The sequence below is a fragment of the Hibiscus syriacus genome, unplaced genomic scaffold, assembly GCF_006381635.1.
Source record: "Hibiscus syriacus cultivar Baekdansim isolate YM2019G1 unplaced genomic scaffold, ASM638163v2 tig00001919_pilon, whole genome shotgun sequence".
Taxonomy (NCBI): domain Eukaryota; kingdom Viridiplantae; phylum Streptophyta; class Magnoliopsida; order Malvales; family Malvaceae; genus Hibiscus; species Hibiscus syriacus.
In genome coordinates this window covers 13,496-31,959 of record NW_024061898.1, presented here as the reverse complement: position 1 = coordinate 31,959, position 18,464 = coordinate 13,496, and the positions used below count along the sequence as shown (strand labels likewise).

The following is an 18,464-nucleotide window of genomic DNA, read 5'->3' as shown; positions in this document are numbered from 1 at the left end:
TAAGTCCTCCGATTATTAAAAATTTTAAAATGGTCCATTAATTATAAGACTTACTTGAATCTCTTGACTATTAAAAATTATAAAATGCTCACATGACTACCCTTGTTTCTTTATAGTTAAAAAATTATTGTATAATTTTAAATAGTCGAAATACTCAACAAAACTACACATCGTAATTAGTGACCATTTGTGCAGTACCCTTGTTTTTTTAACAACATAATCTCCCGCCTTAACTTTGATTTGGGATTGAATCTAATAAATGTTTTTGTTGTATAAGATGATATATTTCTCGTGGATGACCCAAATTTGAATAAAAAATAAAATAAATAAAGAAAAAGAAAAAAAAGTTTGATTTGTAAAATCAAAAGACCATGTATTTAATAAAGTTGTGCCCCAACCGACAAACCAAAATCAGACAGCCACCTCCATCAGTTAAACAGAGGATTGTCCTCTTCCGATCTGCATTTGCCATCATAAAAATTCAATCTCTCTACTCTCTAAGTTGCCTCCATATGATTCTTCCCTTCAATCTTTGACTATGGCATTCACAATGAACTTTCTTCTCGTAGCTCTGTTTAGCCTAAGGCTCGCCCACCTAGTGACTGAAGCAAGTCCAATGAACAGCCATGCACCTGATCGACCTCACACTCGGTTCCTTCTCACCGATGGGGTTGCCCGTACACCTCCAATGGGGTATTAATTCTTCTAATTTTTTATATCTTTGAAATTGTTTTTGAAAAAAAAAAAGCTGGTATTCATTGTTGCAGATGGAATAGTTGGAATCACTTTCAGTGTAATATAGATGAGAAGATTATTAAAAGTACCGGTAAGTATTAAGTAGTAATCTTTCTTGAATTATACTGATTATCTGTTCTTTTAATGCTGGAGAAATCAAATGGTTATACCATTAATGGCAATAAGGAGAATGGTCACATTGATATCATTGTTTACTCTGCTGTCATTTTCATTTTCATTAAATAAACCCAGATTTCACCTTCAAGTACCTTGTTGGACTTTATCTTCAATACCTAAATTTGAACTCTTTTTACTTTTTTAAAGAAATTTGGATGGAATCTGATGAGCATTGAATTAATTAAGTCTATATTGGTAGATGCATATATTAAAGGTTTTATTTGTTTAACAATTTTATTATTGCCAAGGAGGCATTGACAGAGTTAGGAAAGTCCCATGAGTGGAATCTTCTCCCATATAAAACATGAGATCTCTAATTAATTTATCTGTTTAGTGTGTGTAATGATTGATTATAAATTTTTTATTAAGAGAGATAAGGATCTTGGATCATACATGCTTATCCATTACTTGTTTTGTCAAGATCTGTCATTCCAATCACTAGGGGTTAATAATCAATAGAGTCAAGTCGAATAAAAAGACTTTGAGTTAATCGATATCTTATTTTATATTTTAGTCGAGTTTCTTAACCTAGAGTCAAGTTGAAAAGTTTAATATTTTTTTAGTCAAGCTTTGCTAACCCATACCAACCACATGTCCACCTTTTTATGTGTAATTAATTTTTATTTATTTACTACACACTAAACTCCAGGTATCATTTCATTTAACCCTGTTTGTGGAGTTTTTAAATAACACCGACAATGTATAGAATAGTTTTAAAACTCTATTTTTCTTTGTTTTTGACTTTGAATATTCTAACGGTATGTATCCTTAAATCTGCAGTCTTTCGGTGTTCTTTCTTTACAGTAATTAATTTTCGGTTTGATCTTTGAATGCATTCATATTTGTATGCTTGGTGCATTTTGTCTCCACTCATTTTTTGATACACTGACTTTGAATTTCAAATTCTTTTCTCAAATTCTCTTTATCATATGGTTGTTGGGTTTATTTGTTTATTGTTTTCGAAAAATCTTGTGATTCCTTGCTGTCCATTTGTTAGTTGAAATAGTAAAAATTTTGCATCCTGCATTGCGTTCTGTTCTAATGAATTAAAGAATCCTTGCATGTGCCACAACCCGGCCTGACCTATCAGACTGCATCATGATAGCATAATCCGGAATTGTTCTCACAATGCAGCCGACCGGAGTGGATCGAGTTATGACATAAAATTTGTTTTAGTGTTAGGAACTTAGGATTTGAACTAAAAAAACCAAACATGTAAGTCCCTTAAGAATGTTGATTTTGACAGCGGATGCTATTGTTTCAACCGGTTTAGCAGGACTTGGATACAAGTATGTAAATCTCGGTAAGAATACAAAACCAAGTTTTTCTTTTCTCTTTAATGGTTATTTTTCCTTATGGTTTGCAAATGTAGATGACTGTTGGGCTGAGGGAGAAAGAGATAACAACGGCAACTTGAGGGCCAAAGCATCAACATTTCCTTCCGGCATTAAAGCTCTTGCAGATTATGTTCATTCCAAAGGCTTAAAACTCGGGATATATGCTGATGCAGGGTAACTGAATGTTCCCTCGAGTATTTTAATTATGTGCACAAATTTTAATACAAAAAAACATTCTAGAGTTTGAAAACTTTGTTCGATCTCTGCAGTAAACGAACCTGCAGTAACAAAATGCCTGGCTCACTTGGGCATGAATATCAGGATGCAAAAACTTTTGTTGAATGGGTTGGTATCTTTAAGTTTGCAACTTTATAGTTTGCTTTAATGCATGATTCCAGCTAATGGGGTGCTTTCTTTTTGCAGGGGATTGACTACTTGAAGTACGACAATTGTTATAATGATGGTTCGAAACCTCAAACGAGGTAGACTCGTCGCTTGAGTTTATTACGAAGTTAAGAACATCCTGTTATGTGACGTATAATTTTGTTTGTGAAAGATATGCTGCAATGAGTCGTGCATTGAAAAATGCCGGTCGGCCGATACTTTACTCCTTATGTGAATGGTATGTGCGTATGAAGTTTATGTCAATAGCTTTCTGCAAAAATTTAAGAATTGTTGCCAAAACAGAACTGTCCTTTTGCAGGGGAAAAGAGGATCCAGCAAAATGGGCTGGTTCTTATGGTCATACTTGGAGGACTACTGGGGATATCAATGATACCTGGGCAAGGTTTAGTTCATATATACTTTAAGCCGATTAACAGGTTACGGTTCTCGATTATCCTTTGCTTGATTTTTAACCAATTTTTTTTCCGTATTTTTCTAGTATCACATCGATTGCAGATTTGAATAACCTTTGGGGGAGATATGCTGGACCTGGCAGGTGGAATGGTAGCTGCAATTTTCTAACTTTTTGCCTCTGTTGTGATTATTTCAATACTTATTCATCACATGTTCGGTATGTTTTCATTAATTTAATCTGTAATTTCGAACTCACATAAGATCCCGACATGCTGGAAGTGGGCAATGGAGGGATGAGCATCGAGGAATACCGGTCTCATTTCAGTATTTGGGCTCTTATGAAGGTGTGCCTCTTAATTCTATCTTGCACATAATCCCTTGTGATTACATACTAATAATCTTTCATTGCCAGGCTCCTCTCCTGATCGGATGTGATGTTCGATCCGCGAGCAAAAGGACTCTAAGTATCCTTGGGAACAAGGAAGTTATCGATGTTAACCAGGACTCGCTAGGTGTTCAAGGGAGGAAAATACGATCCAACGGGGCCCTAGAGGTAATCGAACGCATTCATACTTCTCATTTCCCACACATTTTTCTCATCTAATCTTATACAGGTATGGGCAGAGCCTTTATCAGGGAAAAGGGTGGTGGTAGTGTTATGGAATAGAAGCCAAACTAGAGCACTTATATCGGTCAGATGGAGGGAAATCGGACTCTCCCCTTCAAGTCCGGTTGCAGTTAGAGACTTGTGGAACGTATGATTTCGTCCTCGTAGTTCTCTTTATAATGGCTTAAACTTTAAACTAATGATTGATCGACGATGTTTTTGAATTTGTGACATGTTTTTAATGTTCTTATTGCAGCATTCGTTTGTTTCGATTAATAAATGTTACAGAATGTCTGCAAATGTAGCCGCTCATGCTTGCAAGATGTATATTATGACACCAGTTAGAGGCTGAAGGAGGATCTTAAGGAAAATTTTCACAATATTTGTAGCATCGTGGTGAGTTATTAAAAGTTGTATCGCTTTATTCTTAATCAAGAGTTGTGATTATTCAAATAGAATATTTACTTGAGCACTAGTATCTTATTCGAATAAAATTTTATTTGGATAGTTGAGTCCGTATGAATAAATATGAAACAAAGTTTTTTTATGTTCTTCCAAAATTAGTCGATGTGTTAGAGTTGTATTACCCGAATTCTTTTTTATCAGATTTAAAATGGTTAAGAAGAAATTCACTTTTGATTAGAGGGGTCAAAATAGAGGATCTGTCTCTTTATTCAAACAGTACTTTAGGGTTTAACTCATCTCCCATGCAACACTGCTCATACATGCATATATATCAGTAGATTAGTACTAAGACCAAAATCAAGCAACTTCAACGAGAGGAAGGTGGGGATTCGCCAAGGAGAAAAGCTGAGAAGAAGGCCAGTGAACTGCTTGGTTTGAAGCAAGGCACTGCATGGCCTGCTCCTCTAAATGTTGCAAACGTTAGTCCTTTGTACTCTTGGAACCAGCCTCTTACCTGACCAAAGATAACTGAAGCTGGTGAACAATATATATATGTTTTTATTATATTAGTTAGGGTTTAGTTAATAAGTTCTTTATGACAAGATGGCATGATTTCATGACAAAAACTAGAGCTACCTTGATAGAATCAGACCAGTTAAACTATCTGTTGTCATTTCAGTACCTGTTTTTGATGGTACCATTGTCTCCATGCCTTGGTTATAGGCAATCCCAAAGTATCTATGCAGTAACGGGTGGACAAAACAGGAACTCTTCCATCCGTGTCTCCACTGAAAACCAATCACCATGAGACAAAAGAAAAACAATAGCACATGGGAACTGTTTGAAACATGGGGTTTACCTGTAGACCCAGATTCTAATTCCTGCAGCAATAAGTTTTTCGTATACGGGAAGCACTGATGGTTTTGAATCTGTCCAGTTATTAAGTAGCTTCATGCTGCATAGGTGACAAAAACAATACCAATGTGATTTATGTCAGATTTAAACTAGCATTTACAGATGACTAAATTATTGAAAAGTTTTGAAGTTTAGGGAATCTTGATGATAGAGGATGTCTGGTGCAATTAACTCGAACATTGCTATATATGTGTAAAGCGTTATTACTTGCAGATGCTCCAGTTCCTGAGATGGTGTCCATCGCTAACATGGAGAGCCTTTTGAACATCCAGTCTATTGTAGAAAGCTTTTGCATAATCATCAAGGCAAGGATCAAAGCCACCCAATACCCTTGGCATCTGTTAAAAAGCAAAAATCCATGGAATCACTATGTTAAAACTACATATTATGTTACTCTAATTCAACTGTGAGTGTTGAACACGAGTATGTATCACCATATTAGACGACGTTCGTTTCAACATGACTTGGTATATTGATGGGTCATCTTTAGCAGCAGTGTCTGCAATGCACACCGGTGTGTATAGGCTGTATATATCGATCTCCTTGTACTATTTAAGCACTTCATCCACACATTGGCTACAAGTTTTATTGCTCCATGTGTCATTGCTCTTGAAATCACAGCTTTCCCTGATGATTTTGTGAGTTTCATCAGATATCACAGCATGACTCCATGCATAATCCATCATGCCTCTCCAGTCCTCAGCATCATTTGTTTCTGGGTTCCCCACCTGTTTCATAAGTAGAAAATTTCAGCTTATTAAGCAAACAACAACAACAATCCCATAGTGTAGGTTGTGAAAAATATGACCAGATTGACCATACCAAAATACCCTTGAGATCAATATAAAGTGAAGGATCCTTCTTGTTGTCATAAATGAGCTCAGCCAGCTCTGGTACATATTTGCCTGTGAAGAAACAAGTCCATTGAGGATCAATCTATTAGCCTAACCTGCACGACTGTGTCGTTAGAGCATAATTCAGAGATTTTTTGCCTTCCGCATATTCGAACCCCATGTGAGTTCGACGCTGTGGAAGGTGACAAAACACCATCCAACGGTTCTTGTTAAAGATTAATACATGCATAGCTTTCCCCAGCAATATAAAAGGTTCTTTTTTCTGTATGAGGGAAACTTGAGGAACCATTTATGCAGGAAAGTGTAAGCATCATTTGCTGGTGTAGGTAACCCCATGGAAGAAACAAGCACAAATCAGATACAAAAACCTTAACAGAAAAAAACATGTTTTGTGTTAAACTCGCCTGTAAACTCATCTCCTATGATATTGTAATCAGTAGAAGTATTTGAGTATGAAAATCCAACTCCAACAGGGGATTCCAGGAATAACATATTTGCTTCTGCATCATCATCACATAGACACTTGAGAGGGTATGACATAAAAAGAGTCGTAACTTAATTACATATATATACACAAGTGACTCGAAAATCGATACAAATTCTCAAGTTTTTTTTTAATACCTTTATTCCATGAGAAGTTGTTAAATTTGATTCCACGCATGTAATACCCCAAATATCAGATCATGGACTATATTGAAAAGATTTGAAATTTGAAGACTTATTTGAATAAATGGTAAAAGATAAGAAAATTATTTAAAATAGTGTTTTGGATTAAATTGTAGCAATAGATGAATATAGAGGGTATTTAAGTCTTTTAAGGAGAAATGAATTTAAAATTTATCCTTATTAGGGATTTTAGGAAGAAAAGGGGAAAGTAGAAACAAAGAGAGTTATCTCTTCTCCTCTTCTTCTTCCCGTGCAAGGACCACCCTCCATAGTCCAAAGGTAAACTTCAATTTAATCAGTTTTTCCTTTCGATTATGGGTTGTTGTTACAACCTTAAGTGATACATAAGCTAAAGGGAGGGTTAAATAGGATTAAAACAAAGGTATGGATGAAATATTAGAGATTTAAGAAAATGAGTTTTGAAATGATATGTTAAAATATGAGTGTTTATGGATGTTTATTGGTAGATTTAACTTGTCAAAGAGGTAAATGAGAGATTAGAAGCATTAGATAGGATTAAGAACATATTAGAAAAAGTAGTGTGATTCTTAGAAATTAATGTTCTTGGAAGATTTTAGATGTTTTAAGACACTAAATGAAGGAAAGTCAATATGAATAGGTAAAGAAGAGTTTAATAGTATTGTATGTTGTAATTATAACGAAATTTGACCCTATTTATGTAATAATTGGGTTGAAAACTGAAAAATCTGGGTAAGGGTATCGGTACTGATGGAACAATACCGATACTATAGGCTAAAATGGGATGAATTAGTTGTGTAGTAACGATACTGATTGAATCAGTATCGATACCATGGTAAGGGTATCGATACCAGGCAACATCGAATCTAAAATTGGTATCGGTACCGAAAGGGGGTATCGGTACCATAGTATAGAAGTATCAGTACTAGGGTAGTAGTATCGATACTATTGAGCTTGGAACGGCCAATTAGGTTGAAATTGTTATAGAAAATATAATAATATGTACTCTTGAGTAATGTTTAAGTATAATTGTTAGGAAATATACTAACAATTGATATTGTATGTGTCTTTATGGATGCTTGAGTAGATCAAAATCAAGCTCCCGAGTCGAGCAAAACAAAAGGCAAAGGTAAAGTACCTAATTAATCAACTTTGCGTTTTGGATATAATAGCAAGGCAATCTAGGTGAGTACATTATTGTAATTATTTGAGATGAAGAAGATTTATACTGATTCAAATTAGAACGTTTAAATTAATGTATGTTCTACAGTATTGACTATGTTATTTATTATATGTATGGAAAGAGTATTATGAATGAGTTTTAGAGTATGAACTGCTCTAAACCGAATACATAAATAAAATGCATGAAAGGATGTCATAAATAAAATGCATGAAAGGATGTCATAAATAAAATGCATGAAAAGATGCATTAAGGCATGAAAGGATGCATTAAGGCATGAAAGGATACCATAAATATAAAATGCATGAAATGATGTATTAAGGCATGAAATGATGTCATAAATAAAATGAAATTTAACGAATAATTACTACAGAAAAATAAAAAAAATGTATAATAAAGAAAGGTATTTTGGACATACTAAGGATGTTTATGATGAGAATTATAAAAGAAGTTTGGTTTCAATAATAGAGACTTATTTAATCCTTATAGATGATGCGAATTAGTTCAAAAACTAATAAATTCATAATAAGTTTATGAATTTTCGTATTGGTAGTGGGTGTGCAACCCATGTAAATTATAGAAATGTTTGGGGAATGACTGTTTTGGCAATACAGGTGTAAACTATAGAATTTATAATGAAATTAAATAGTTAATTGATAATATGTCTAATTATTAGAGTAGGATCTGTTTAAAAGTAAAAGATTAATGGCTTAGTTGTGTATTTGGCAAAAATGTGTCAATCATGCAAGTTAGATGAAAGGCTAAATGCCTTTGGATAAAAGACTAAAGTAATTATAATGCATTTTGATATAAATGGTGCATAAGTGGTATGAAAGGATGTTATATATATATATATATATATATATATAATGTACATCAATGCTTAATTGGTAAGATGAATGTAATAAAGGATAAACGTAAATAGTACATAATGAGCGTGAAAGGATGTCACAAAATGAAAAATACAAAATGGTGTGTTAACAATATTTAAGGTACAACTCATGATGATTATAAAAGATACATGATCAATTGGCACTATGGTGCAATGCATGTATAGTAAGTTCTCATTTGATGTACAAAGGGCAAAAAAGAATAATGGGGAAAAATATACAGAATGATAAGTATGTTGGGTCTACTAAGAATAATTCTGATAATTGTATGAAAGAATTATGGTTTAACTGAGAAAGGCTTATCGGGTCCTTATGGTTTATGAAATTTAATTCATCATTCAATAGTCATAAAATACTTATGTATAAATTGTGCTATCTTTATAGTATTATGTCTCACTAAGTAAATACTTAGCTGTGTTGTTTCCACATGTAGGTAAAAGTGGAGACAAATTAAATAAGGAGTGCAACAGTAGATATCATCTGTTAAGGTTGACTCTCATCAGTAAGGTAGGACAATCATGTTTATTTTGAACAATTGTTGGCATGTAACCAAATTTTTAAAGAAAAATACTCTGTAAGGTATATAAAGTGGACATTTTGGTAGTATATTTCAATGATTGTTTTATCATTGTGCTACAATGTTTTAATTTAAATTTCGAAACAAACTTTTAAGGGTTTTCAAAAGACAAAATTGTTTCAAAAATAAGGTGACACCCAAATCTCGTATACGGAAAGGTATACGGGAGATGGGTGTTACAACGCCCATCAGTTTCCATTAAGAAAGGGCCAATCTCTTGAGTTGCACCATATCCCACGGAGGAGCACCCAAGACCTGAAACATAAACAATTTGGAATCTGAAGTATGTTTTGCCAAAATTAAACCCGAAAGCCTCTGAATTGACCGTTAAACCCGAATGTGCATATGTAAATTAAGTATTTATTTTAGTGCATCAATTTTAACTGAAGGGTCCATGACTAATTAATGTCATGGTATATTTAAGGTACTTGTGGATCTCTTGATCGTTCACCTGCTCGACCCGGTTCCTCCCAATCCGCTCGATTGTCATAGCCTTTGAATACTCGTATAGTTCTGTAACCCTGTCAGATATTCAATTTAGATTATTACTCTGACAATAACTTTGTTCTGTAATAACTTAGGTTCTCGCTCAGTCGAAGAGCCTAGTGAAGCTGGTGTTCGATTGATCTCCCGGACTGATACTTTTTGCGAGGTGTGTTCCTTGTGTGCCATATACCTGTTTTAAATATATGTTTGAAAAATCATGTGCACATGATTGTTTTATCTGCTTTGTAATGTGACTATCTATTTGACTTGATTTCGTATGATTATCTAATTTAAAGCCTAATTTTTAAATTACTAAAGAAAGCCTGATTGTCTGATTCTTGTTCTCTTGTTACTGTTTTTACTGATAAATAAATATGTATGAACTATAATTTCCGCTATCACCGGTTATTGTCTGAAAAATATTTTTCTCTGGGGTACTTTGGGATTTAGTATGAAGTCTCTGCAGGTTCAACTCGGTCAAATTGGTAATTCCTTATATATGTTTAGACTGATCGAACTGGTAATTCCTTATGAACCTAAGGCGACTCTTGGGTGGGCTGCTGAGTTTAATGGGCCTAGTGGTAAGACCTTATGGACCTTAAGGTGCTCTCTTAGGGTGGCTCCTCTGCTGTGTACATTGGGTAAGTCCTTATGGGCCTGAGGACATTTCCCTCAGGTGGGCACCTACGCTTCGGCTAGGGTAAGACCTTATAAACCGAAGGTGCTCCCTTAAGTTAGCACATACGCCCTTCGAGCCTAGGGTAAATCCTTATGGATGCAATTATGGAAACTCCATAGAGTCTTGGAGGTAGGAGGTAGCTTGAGTTGTTGCTAAGCTAAAGGGGAAGACTTTCATTTCTGTGTTGCTAAAGGTAGCTTCGAGTTCTTTCATTTTTAATGTGTGGAAAGAGAGGATTTTTGGATGCTCCAGGAGGAGCACGATGGTACTGACTGGTGTGATCAAAGAAGAGGTCAAGCAACGGTTATTAGGTAGTTTTATAAAACCTGAGGACCTTAATACTCATTTGTGTCAAGAGTGGGGTATTCATGCAGTGTTAATAGTGAAGGTTTTCCTGGTGGTTTTGTAGTACTATTATAGTAGGTTTTTCTGTTCTCTTTGAGGTAATAAATTTTTTACAATTATCAAAAACAAAATCTAGTAAGATACTTACTTGTATCTAATATTCATATTTTTTATATAATCATAGTTATAGAGATGGATGGCCTTAGCAGAAATCAAGATTTACTTGTATATTTTCGTTCCATTAAAAAAATCAATGGACGACTTATAAAAAAACACTTATAGATTAATTTACATTTACTCCATGAAATCATATTGTAACACCCTCAACCCATATCCGACCCGAATACGAGTTTGGGGTGTCACATTGACTTTTCAAACTTTGACTCTTGACAAAATTCAAAGAAAATTTAAAACTTTCATTAAAATAAGAACTGTGTATTTACATAAATTGACCAAAATAACCAAAATCGATCAGAGCATATTCAGCTCAATCAATTAGTACATGCCAACTATGTTCAGATTAACCAAACACATTTAAATCATTTATTTTCTGATCTAAAACTTTGTAAGGAAAATGCTGACCTGTCTTGCTCCTCTAAACTTCTCTTCTTGCTTTCCAGAACCTACGTGTGAAACACTCACACGCTAAGTCTATGACTTAGTGAGGCATTAAACACATTAAAGTAACTTTAACTACTTAATCATGCATGAACATATCATATCGTGCTATCACACAAAACAATATAGCATTTCATGTAATCAAATGTACACATATACACATCATCATATCAATCATATAATACAATTTATATCACAAAAGCATATACTTTACACGTAATATAAATGTTTATTATTATCTCTTTGTTAGCCCATGTACATATGTGAGAACTGTAGATATGTGAGTATATTGAGGTTGTGCACTATGCTGTCACCACAACTCGTATGGGGTCCCACTAGGGGCTATGAGATTTGTCCCGAAAGACCTATGTATTGTATTTGTCTCGAAGGACCACTCCTTAAGAACCATATACATATTTCAATGGATCACATATGTGTCTCATAAGACCCTGTAAATGTTCCAAATAATACATATATGTCCTGAAGGACCACATAGAACCCTCGACTCTTGGCATGCCAACTATACCTCTAGCTCTCTTTGCACATAACATGGGCATTTTCACTTATATCATTTCACATATACATTTTCATATCACATGTTCATATAAGCTCATAGCTTCTTTCACATATACATGTAAACATATAACTTCTTTTCATATAATTCATATCACTTTTCATATAATTCACATGTTCACATATAACACTTATGACTATATTCATGCATAAATAAAAATCATATCACCCATATTAATATTCATAAAATCATGTAATCAAATGTTGGAAGTAGACTCATCGCGAGTCTTTTCCACACACATCATATACTAATGCATATGCACTCACATGAGCCTCACTAAGTTCCAATCCACTTTTGTGATTTTTCCTTTCTTTCGATCGAATCTTAACTTGATGGTCGTTCTGGAACTTGTTCGTGTTCGATGTCTACATAATCACATATTGATACATATCAGTATCCAATTGATATACTCTAATCTATCATTTCTTAGACTAAAAGAAATGTCTATTTCAATTTCCCCTTGAAGTGCATCGATGCATTCTTTAACATGTGCATCGATGCACTACCCATGCATCGATACACAAATTACCTTCGATGTTTTCATTTTAAGGGGATGCATCGATGCACTCCTTAGATGCACCAATTGCATTCGATGTTTCTTCTTTAGAGAGTGCATCGATACACATTGAATATGCATCGATACACCTTGCCCAGAATTTGCATTTTAGCACAAAAATCATCAACTCTTCCCTTAATTCTTCTATTTTAAGCCTCTAATATATCATTAAACTCAACTACCATTACTTAAACCAACTTATATCTATGTAAATCATCTTTAACCTCATAATCCTATCTTCATTATGAAATTCAAGAATCATACTCAATTTCTAACATGTTCCAAATTCCATTCAATTGCTTCTAACTTCTTAATTAGACCCTTGACAAGTCAAATTCATCCTTGGAACTTCAAAAACCTTTTTATAATAAAAGTTCATTTCTTGGTCAATTGACCCTTTTGCCCTTTATTTCCTTTAATAATTACTAAATAACCTTCATCATATATATCCAATAATCATTGAACTATTTCATTCTTCTAATTTAGTCACCAAATTCTGAAACTTTACAATTTGGTCACTAACCCGGTATTTCGGATGTTACAAATCTCCCCTCTTTTTAAAGAAAATTCGTCCTTGAATTTTCACTGGACATCTTGATAGAAACATATCTTCTAAAGTTCTCATGTTGCTTCATTTAATTAATCTTTCTTGTCATCATCGGAAACTTACTTTTCAATCCTTTAGCTTTTTAATTACATTTTTCCTTATATATATATATATATATTCATATCATGTCACTTATCATTTAAACAGCAACCAGTAACTTCAGTCCATTTTCATCAATCAACAACCTAAATCCATCTCTAACTACCTTATAATAATAACCAATTTCGTTTTCCATCATCATTTAACCAAAAAAACGACCTTAAATCTTCTTTAAATATAATTCAACATACACTTTTGAAGAATCTATTCACATCACCTTGCACACTTTTCTTACTTCTATATCAAAATTATCATCTAGATTCCATATAACCTTTATCGTATTTGATCCTTTAACTCAATCCCTTTCATTTCTTTATTCCATTCTTCCTTTATTTATGCCTTATACACAAATCATATCTTTCCTTTCATGTTCACATACTCTTGTCTTATCATCTATACTCATCTCTGTGTAACAATATTCATGGCATCCTCATAACTTTGATAATCCATTTACTTATATAAAACTTCATTCTTTATCATTTCTTATACTTGTATTTTCCTTCCTTAAGGTTCCATGCAAATACTTATCTTCTTTTCTACATCATATCAGACATAGCTATCTGATCAGAATACATAACTATATTCAGTTTCACATCATAATTGATTAACTCAATTTTACCTTTTCTTCCAATCTTATAACCTTTACTCTGATAATTAATCAATAACATCTGTCCAATCTAGGGCACAAACCCTAGTCAACCAATCACATACATCCTTTCCAATCGAAATTATCTCAAAATTCATTTATTTAACTTGTCAATTTCACCTCCATTCTCATACATCCTGAAATTTCCGTTGTTCAACTCAACATTATGACTTCCTTTGTCTTATAAACTAATCATCGATATACATATTCTCAAACTCTTCTTATCAATCCTCAGCTTTACTCAAATATACAAATCCTTATTTCCTTTACTATACCACATTACTATGATCCAAATATACAACTGTATCCAGATCCATTTCATATTTGGTTATCATATCCTGACAATATCTTATAATCTTATAATTCCAGTACATTTTTATCACATACTCTGGTTAGCCAACGCTAACTCTTTCTATCTTAACTGCAAACTCTTATCATAAACATACTCTTGTTTATGCTCAATACTATCACTTTGTTTCAACTCATAAGCTCTGACTTTATACATCTTATACACTTGTCACTAATGCACTTATCCTTGAGTTTTTCTATAAGTACTCACCACGTCATTCGATCTTTTTAACGTTTTTATGGTGACACTTGTTCACCATATTCTATCTTATCATATTCTAACAAAACTAATCCTTATCGCTTTTCCAATTCAAAACAACAATGATATTATTTCACTATTCTAATATGATTTCAACTTTCTGAAATCAACCTTTGATCTTATGAGGCACTTCCTGAGGTGTCAGCTCTTCCTCCTACCTGACCAGGGCAGGTGAATTGCTACAACCATTAGATTCACCCCCTCGCTTTCTTTGAAATTCTCATAATCAGATTTCTACTATATTAAACTAATCTTATTCTATTAGAAGACAACAGACTCCTTACACTATCAGATCAAATATTTTTTTCACTATGTGTTGGCATGTACAAATTTTATGACACTTTGGACTTTAGTTTATGCCGAGAATCGGCTAAACCGTAGCTCTGATACCATTAAATGTAACACCCTCAACCCGTATCCGGCCCGAATACGAGTTTGGGATGTCACATTGACTTTTCAAACTTTGACCCTTGACAAAATTCAAAGAAAATTTAAAACTTTCATTAAAATAAGAACTATGTATTTACATAAATTGACCAAAATAACCAAAATCGATCAGAGCATATTCAGCTCAATCAATTAGTACATGCCAACTATGTTCAGATTAACCAAACACATTTAAATCATTTATTTTCTGATCTGAAACTTTGTAAGGAAAATGCTGACATGTCTTTCTCCTCTAAACTTCTCTTCTTGCTTTCCAGAACCTACGTGTGAAACACTCACACGCTAAGTCTATGACTCAGTGAGGCATTAAACAAATTAAAGTAACTTTAACTACTTAATCATGCATGAACATATCATATCGTGCTTTCACACAAAACAATATAGCATTTCATGTAATCAAATGTACACATATACACATCATCATATCAATCATATAATACAATTCATATCACAAAAGCATATACTTTACACGTAATATATATGTTTATTATTATCTCTTTGTTAGCCCATGTATATCTGTGAGAACTGTAGATATGTGAGTCTATTGAGGTTGTGCACTATGCTGTCACCACAGCTCGTATGGGGTCCCACTAGGGGCTATGAGATTTGTCCCGAAGGACCTATGTACTGTATTTGTCCCGAATGACCATTCCTTAAGAACCATATACATATTTCAATGGATCACATATGTGTCTCATAAGACCCTGTAAATGTTCCAAAGAATACATATATGTCCTGAAGGACCACGTAGAACCCTCGACTCCTGGCATGCCAACTATACCTCTAGCTCTCTTTACACATAACATGGGCATTTTCACTTATATAATTTCACATTTACATTTTAATATCACCTATTCATATAAGCTCATAGCTTCTTTCACATATACATGTAAACATATAGCTTCTTTTCATATAATTCATATCACTTTTCATATAATTCACATGTTCACATATAACACTTATGACTATATTCATGCATAAATAAAAATCATATCACCCATATTAATATTCATAAAATCATGTAATCAAATGTTGGAAGTAGACTCATCACGAGTCTTTTGCACACACATCATATACTAATGCATACGCACTCACCTGAGCCTCACTAAGTTCCAATCCACTTTTGTGATTTTTCCTTTCTTTCAATCGAATCTTAACTTGATGATCATTCTGGAACTTGTTCGTGTTTGATATCTACATAATCACATATTGATACATATCAGTATCCAATTGATATACTCTAATCTATCATTTCTTAGACTAAAAGAAATGTCTATTTCAATTTCCCCTTGAAGTGCATCGATGCATTCTTTAACATGTGCATCGATGCACTACCCATGCATCGATACACAAATTACCTTCGATGTTTTCATTTTAAGGGGATGCATCGATGCACTCCTTATGCATCGATGCACCAATTGTATTCGATGTTTATTCTTTAAAGAGTGCATTGATGCACATTGAATATGCATCGATACACCTTGCCCAGAATTTGCATTTTAGCACAAAAATCATCAACTCTTCCCTTAATTCTTCTATTTTAAGCCTCTAATATGTCATTAAACTCAACTACCATTACTTAAACCAACTTATATCCATGTAAATCATCTTTAACCTCATAATCATATATTCCTTATGAAATTCAAGAATCATACTCAATTTTTAACATGTTCCAAATTCCATTCAATTGCTTTTAACTTCTTAATTAGACCCTTGACAAGTCAAATTCATCCTTGGAACTTCAAAAACCTTTTTATAATAAAAGTTCATTTCTTGGTCAATTGACCCTTTTGCCCTTTATTTCCTTTAATAATTACTAAGTAACCTTCATCATATATATCCAATAATCATTTAACTATTTCATTCTTCTACTTTAGTCACCAAATTCTGAAACTTTACAATTTGGTCACTAACCCAGTATTGCGGATGTTACACATATACAAACATACAATCCTTTTGGTCTACAAAGAATAGAGTAAGCAAAAGCAGTATTCATTGATATTTTATGATTGGGGGGAGGTTATTGATACATCCAGTAGTTTTAGTTTCTTATGTGCAAGATTCAAGAACTCATTGTTGGGAAATAAACCGAGTACGAGTAATTTCCCTATAACCACGAAATAAAAGCGAAAAAATAATACCCGAAATTGATAACGGAGTTCAGCCAATTTTGCTTACATCACCGGATTGCTGCAGATCTTTTACTAAGAGAGAAAATTTATAGGTGTTTACAAAACTCTCACTACTCATAAGAAAGCTCTCTAGTATTGGAAGAAAGAAAATTGATTTTGGGATAATTTTAAACTAAATGAGTTAGGGTATTTATAGTTAAAGCTTATGGATTAATCTTGTAAATACCCTAAAATATATAAACTAATTTGGTAATTATCCCTTTACCAAATGTCAACAAAACCTGCTATTTAATTTTCAATATTTCGGTGTATTTAAAGCACCACCGAAAGCAACCAAAAAATTGGTTGAATTATCAACCTTTGTTGGCCACCGTTTTCCTTTCCATGACTTTTCAACAATTTTGTTAGCCATCATTTTCCTTTCGTTGACTTTTCAATAATCTCCCACTTGAAGACTGATTTTAATCTGTCTTCACACCTCGTTCAATACAGCAACATTTCTGGTCTCGTTATTCTAGCATGCCAACTGAAGTTGAACACAACTTCAGTTTGTCCGTAGTCACCGTCTTTGTTAACATGTCTGTCGGATTTTGAGCTCCACTGATCTTTTCAAGTTTCAAAATTCCATCTTCCAGAAGAGACCAGATAAAATGATATCGCAATTGTATGTCACAATACAAGACCTTGTTTCTTGCCTAACTCTTCCAAGAAACATTGGAGCCAAACCATCTCCTTGCTGGCTTCCGTAACAGCAACATATTTTGCTTCAGTTGTGGAGAGAGCAACTATCTTGTGTAGTTGAGAAACTTAACTCACTGCAGTACCTCCTAGAGTATAGACATACCCTGTAGTGCTTCTTCTGATGTCAATATTTCCGACTAAGTCAGTATCTACATAGCCTGTTAGTATCGTATCTCCACCTTTGAAACAAAGTGCTTTGTTTGTGGTACCTCTGTAACATCCCAAACTACGGGTTAATGACTAAATTGTAAAAATTTCAGAATATGGTGATTAAAGTAGAATAGTTTAATAGTTTAATGATTTATGTAGAGATATTTCCTGAACGTTATTAGTAAATATTAAAGGAGTCAAAGGGTAAATGAGTAATTGAACAAGGAAAATAATTAAATAATAATTAATGGGTATTATAATACCCATGTGGAGAATGATTGAAGAGATAAGCTTCAAAGCAATTCTCTTCTTCATATTCTTCTCTTCTCCACGTGAAAACTCAAAACAAAGGTGAGTTCTCTAATTTCTTGATTGTTTGTTGATTTTAAGCATGAGTTTTGATCCTTAGAGGATAACTAAGCTTAAGTTATCTTAAAATCAAAAGATGAAGAAGTTATAAGAGATTTAAGAAAATGAGTTTTTATATGAAATCATGGAATAGAGTTGATAAGTTGAATTTTAAGTTGAATTTGACTTGTCATCTATGAGAATAAGAAGATAGAAGTGTTACAATTGTATTTAGAACATATTGAAATTTGAGTATGATTCTTGAATTACATATGAAGGATAGGATTTTGAAGTTATAGATGATTTTCA

The 18,464-nt window shown here is 33.5% G+C and overlaps 1 protein-coding gene and 1 pseudogene across 2 annotated transcripts; one reads left to right on the top strand and one right to left on the bottom strand.

Moving 5' to 3' along the window:
• Positions 1 to 432: 432 nt before the first annotated feature.
• LOC120136887 (alpha-galactosidase-like) lies at positions 433 to 4,122 on the top strand. Of its 2 annotated transcripts, XM_039152819.1 has the most exons (13): positions 433 to 693; positions 768 to 826; positions 2,159 to 2,215; positions 2,285 to 2,423; positions 2,519 to 2,594; positions 2,673 to 2,731; positions 2,806 to 2,871; positions 2,953 to 3,036; positions 3,133 to 3,197; positions 3,309 to 3,391; positions 3,460 to 3,600; positions 3,662 to 3,802; positions 3,911 to 4,122. In XM_039152819.1, exons 1-13 carry the CDS (start codon positions 539 to 541, stop codon positions 4,004 to 4,006), a joined length of 1,221 nt encoding a protein of 406 aa, XP_039008750.1. In that variant the 5' UTR covers positions 433 to 538; the 3' UTR covers positions 4,007 to 4,122. The 2 variants fall into 2 exon arrangements, with proteins under 2 accessions (XP_039008750.1, XP_039008755.1); XM_039152824.1 differs by lacking the exon at positions 3,911 to 4,122 and having other exon boundaries at positions 3,672 to 3,796.
• A 200-nt stretch (positions 4,123 to 4,322) lies between these two features.
• Positions 4,323 to 9,610, bottom strand: LOC120136879 (annotated as a pseudogene).
• Between the last annotated feature and the right edge of the window lie 8,854 nt (positions 9,611 to 18,464).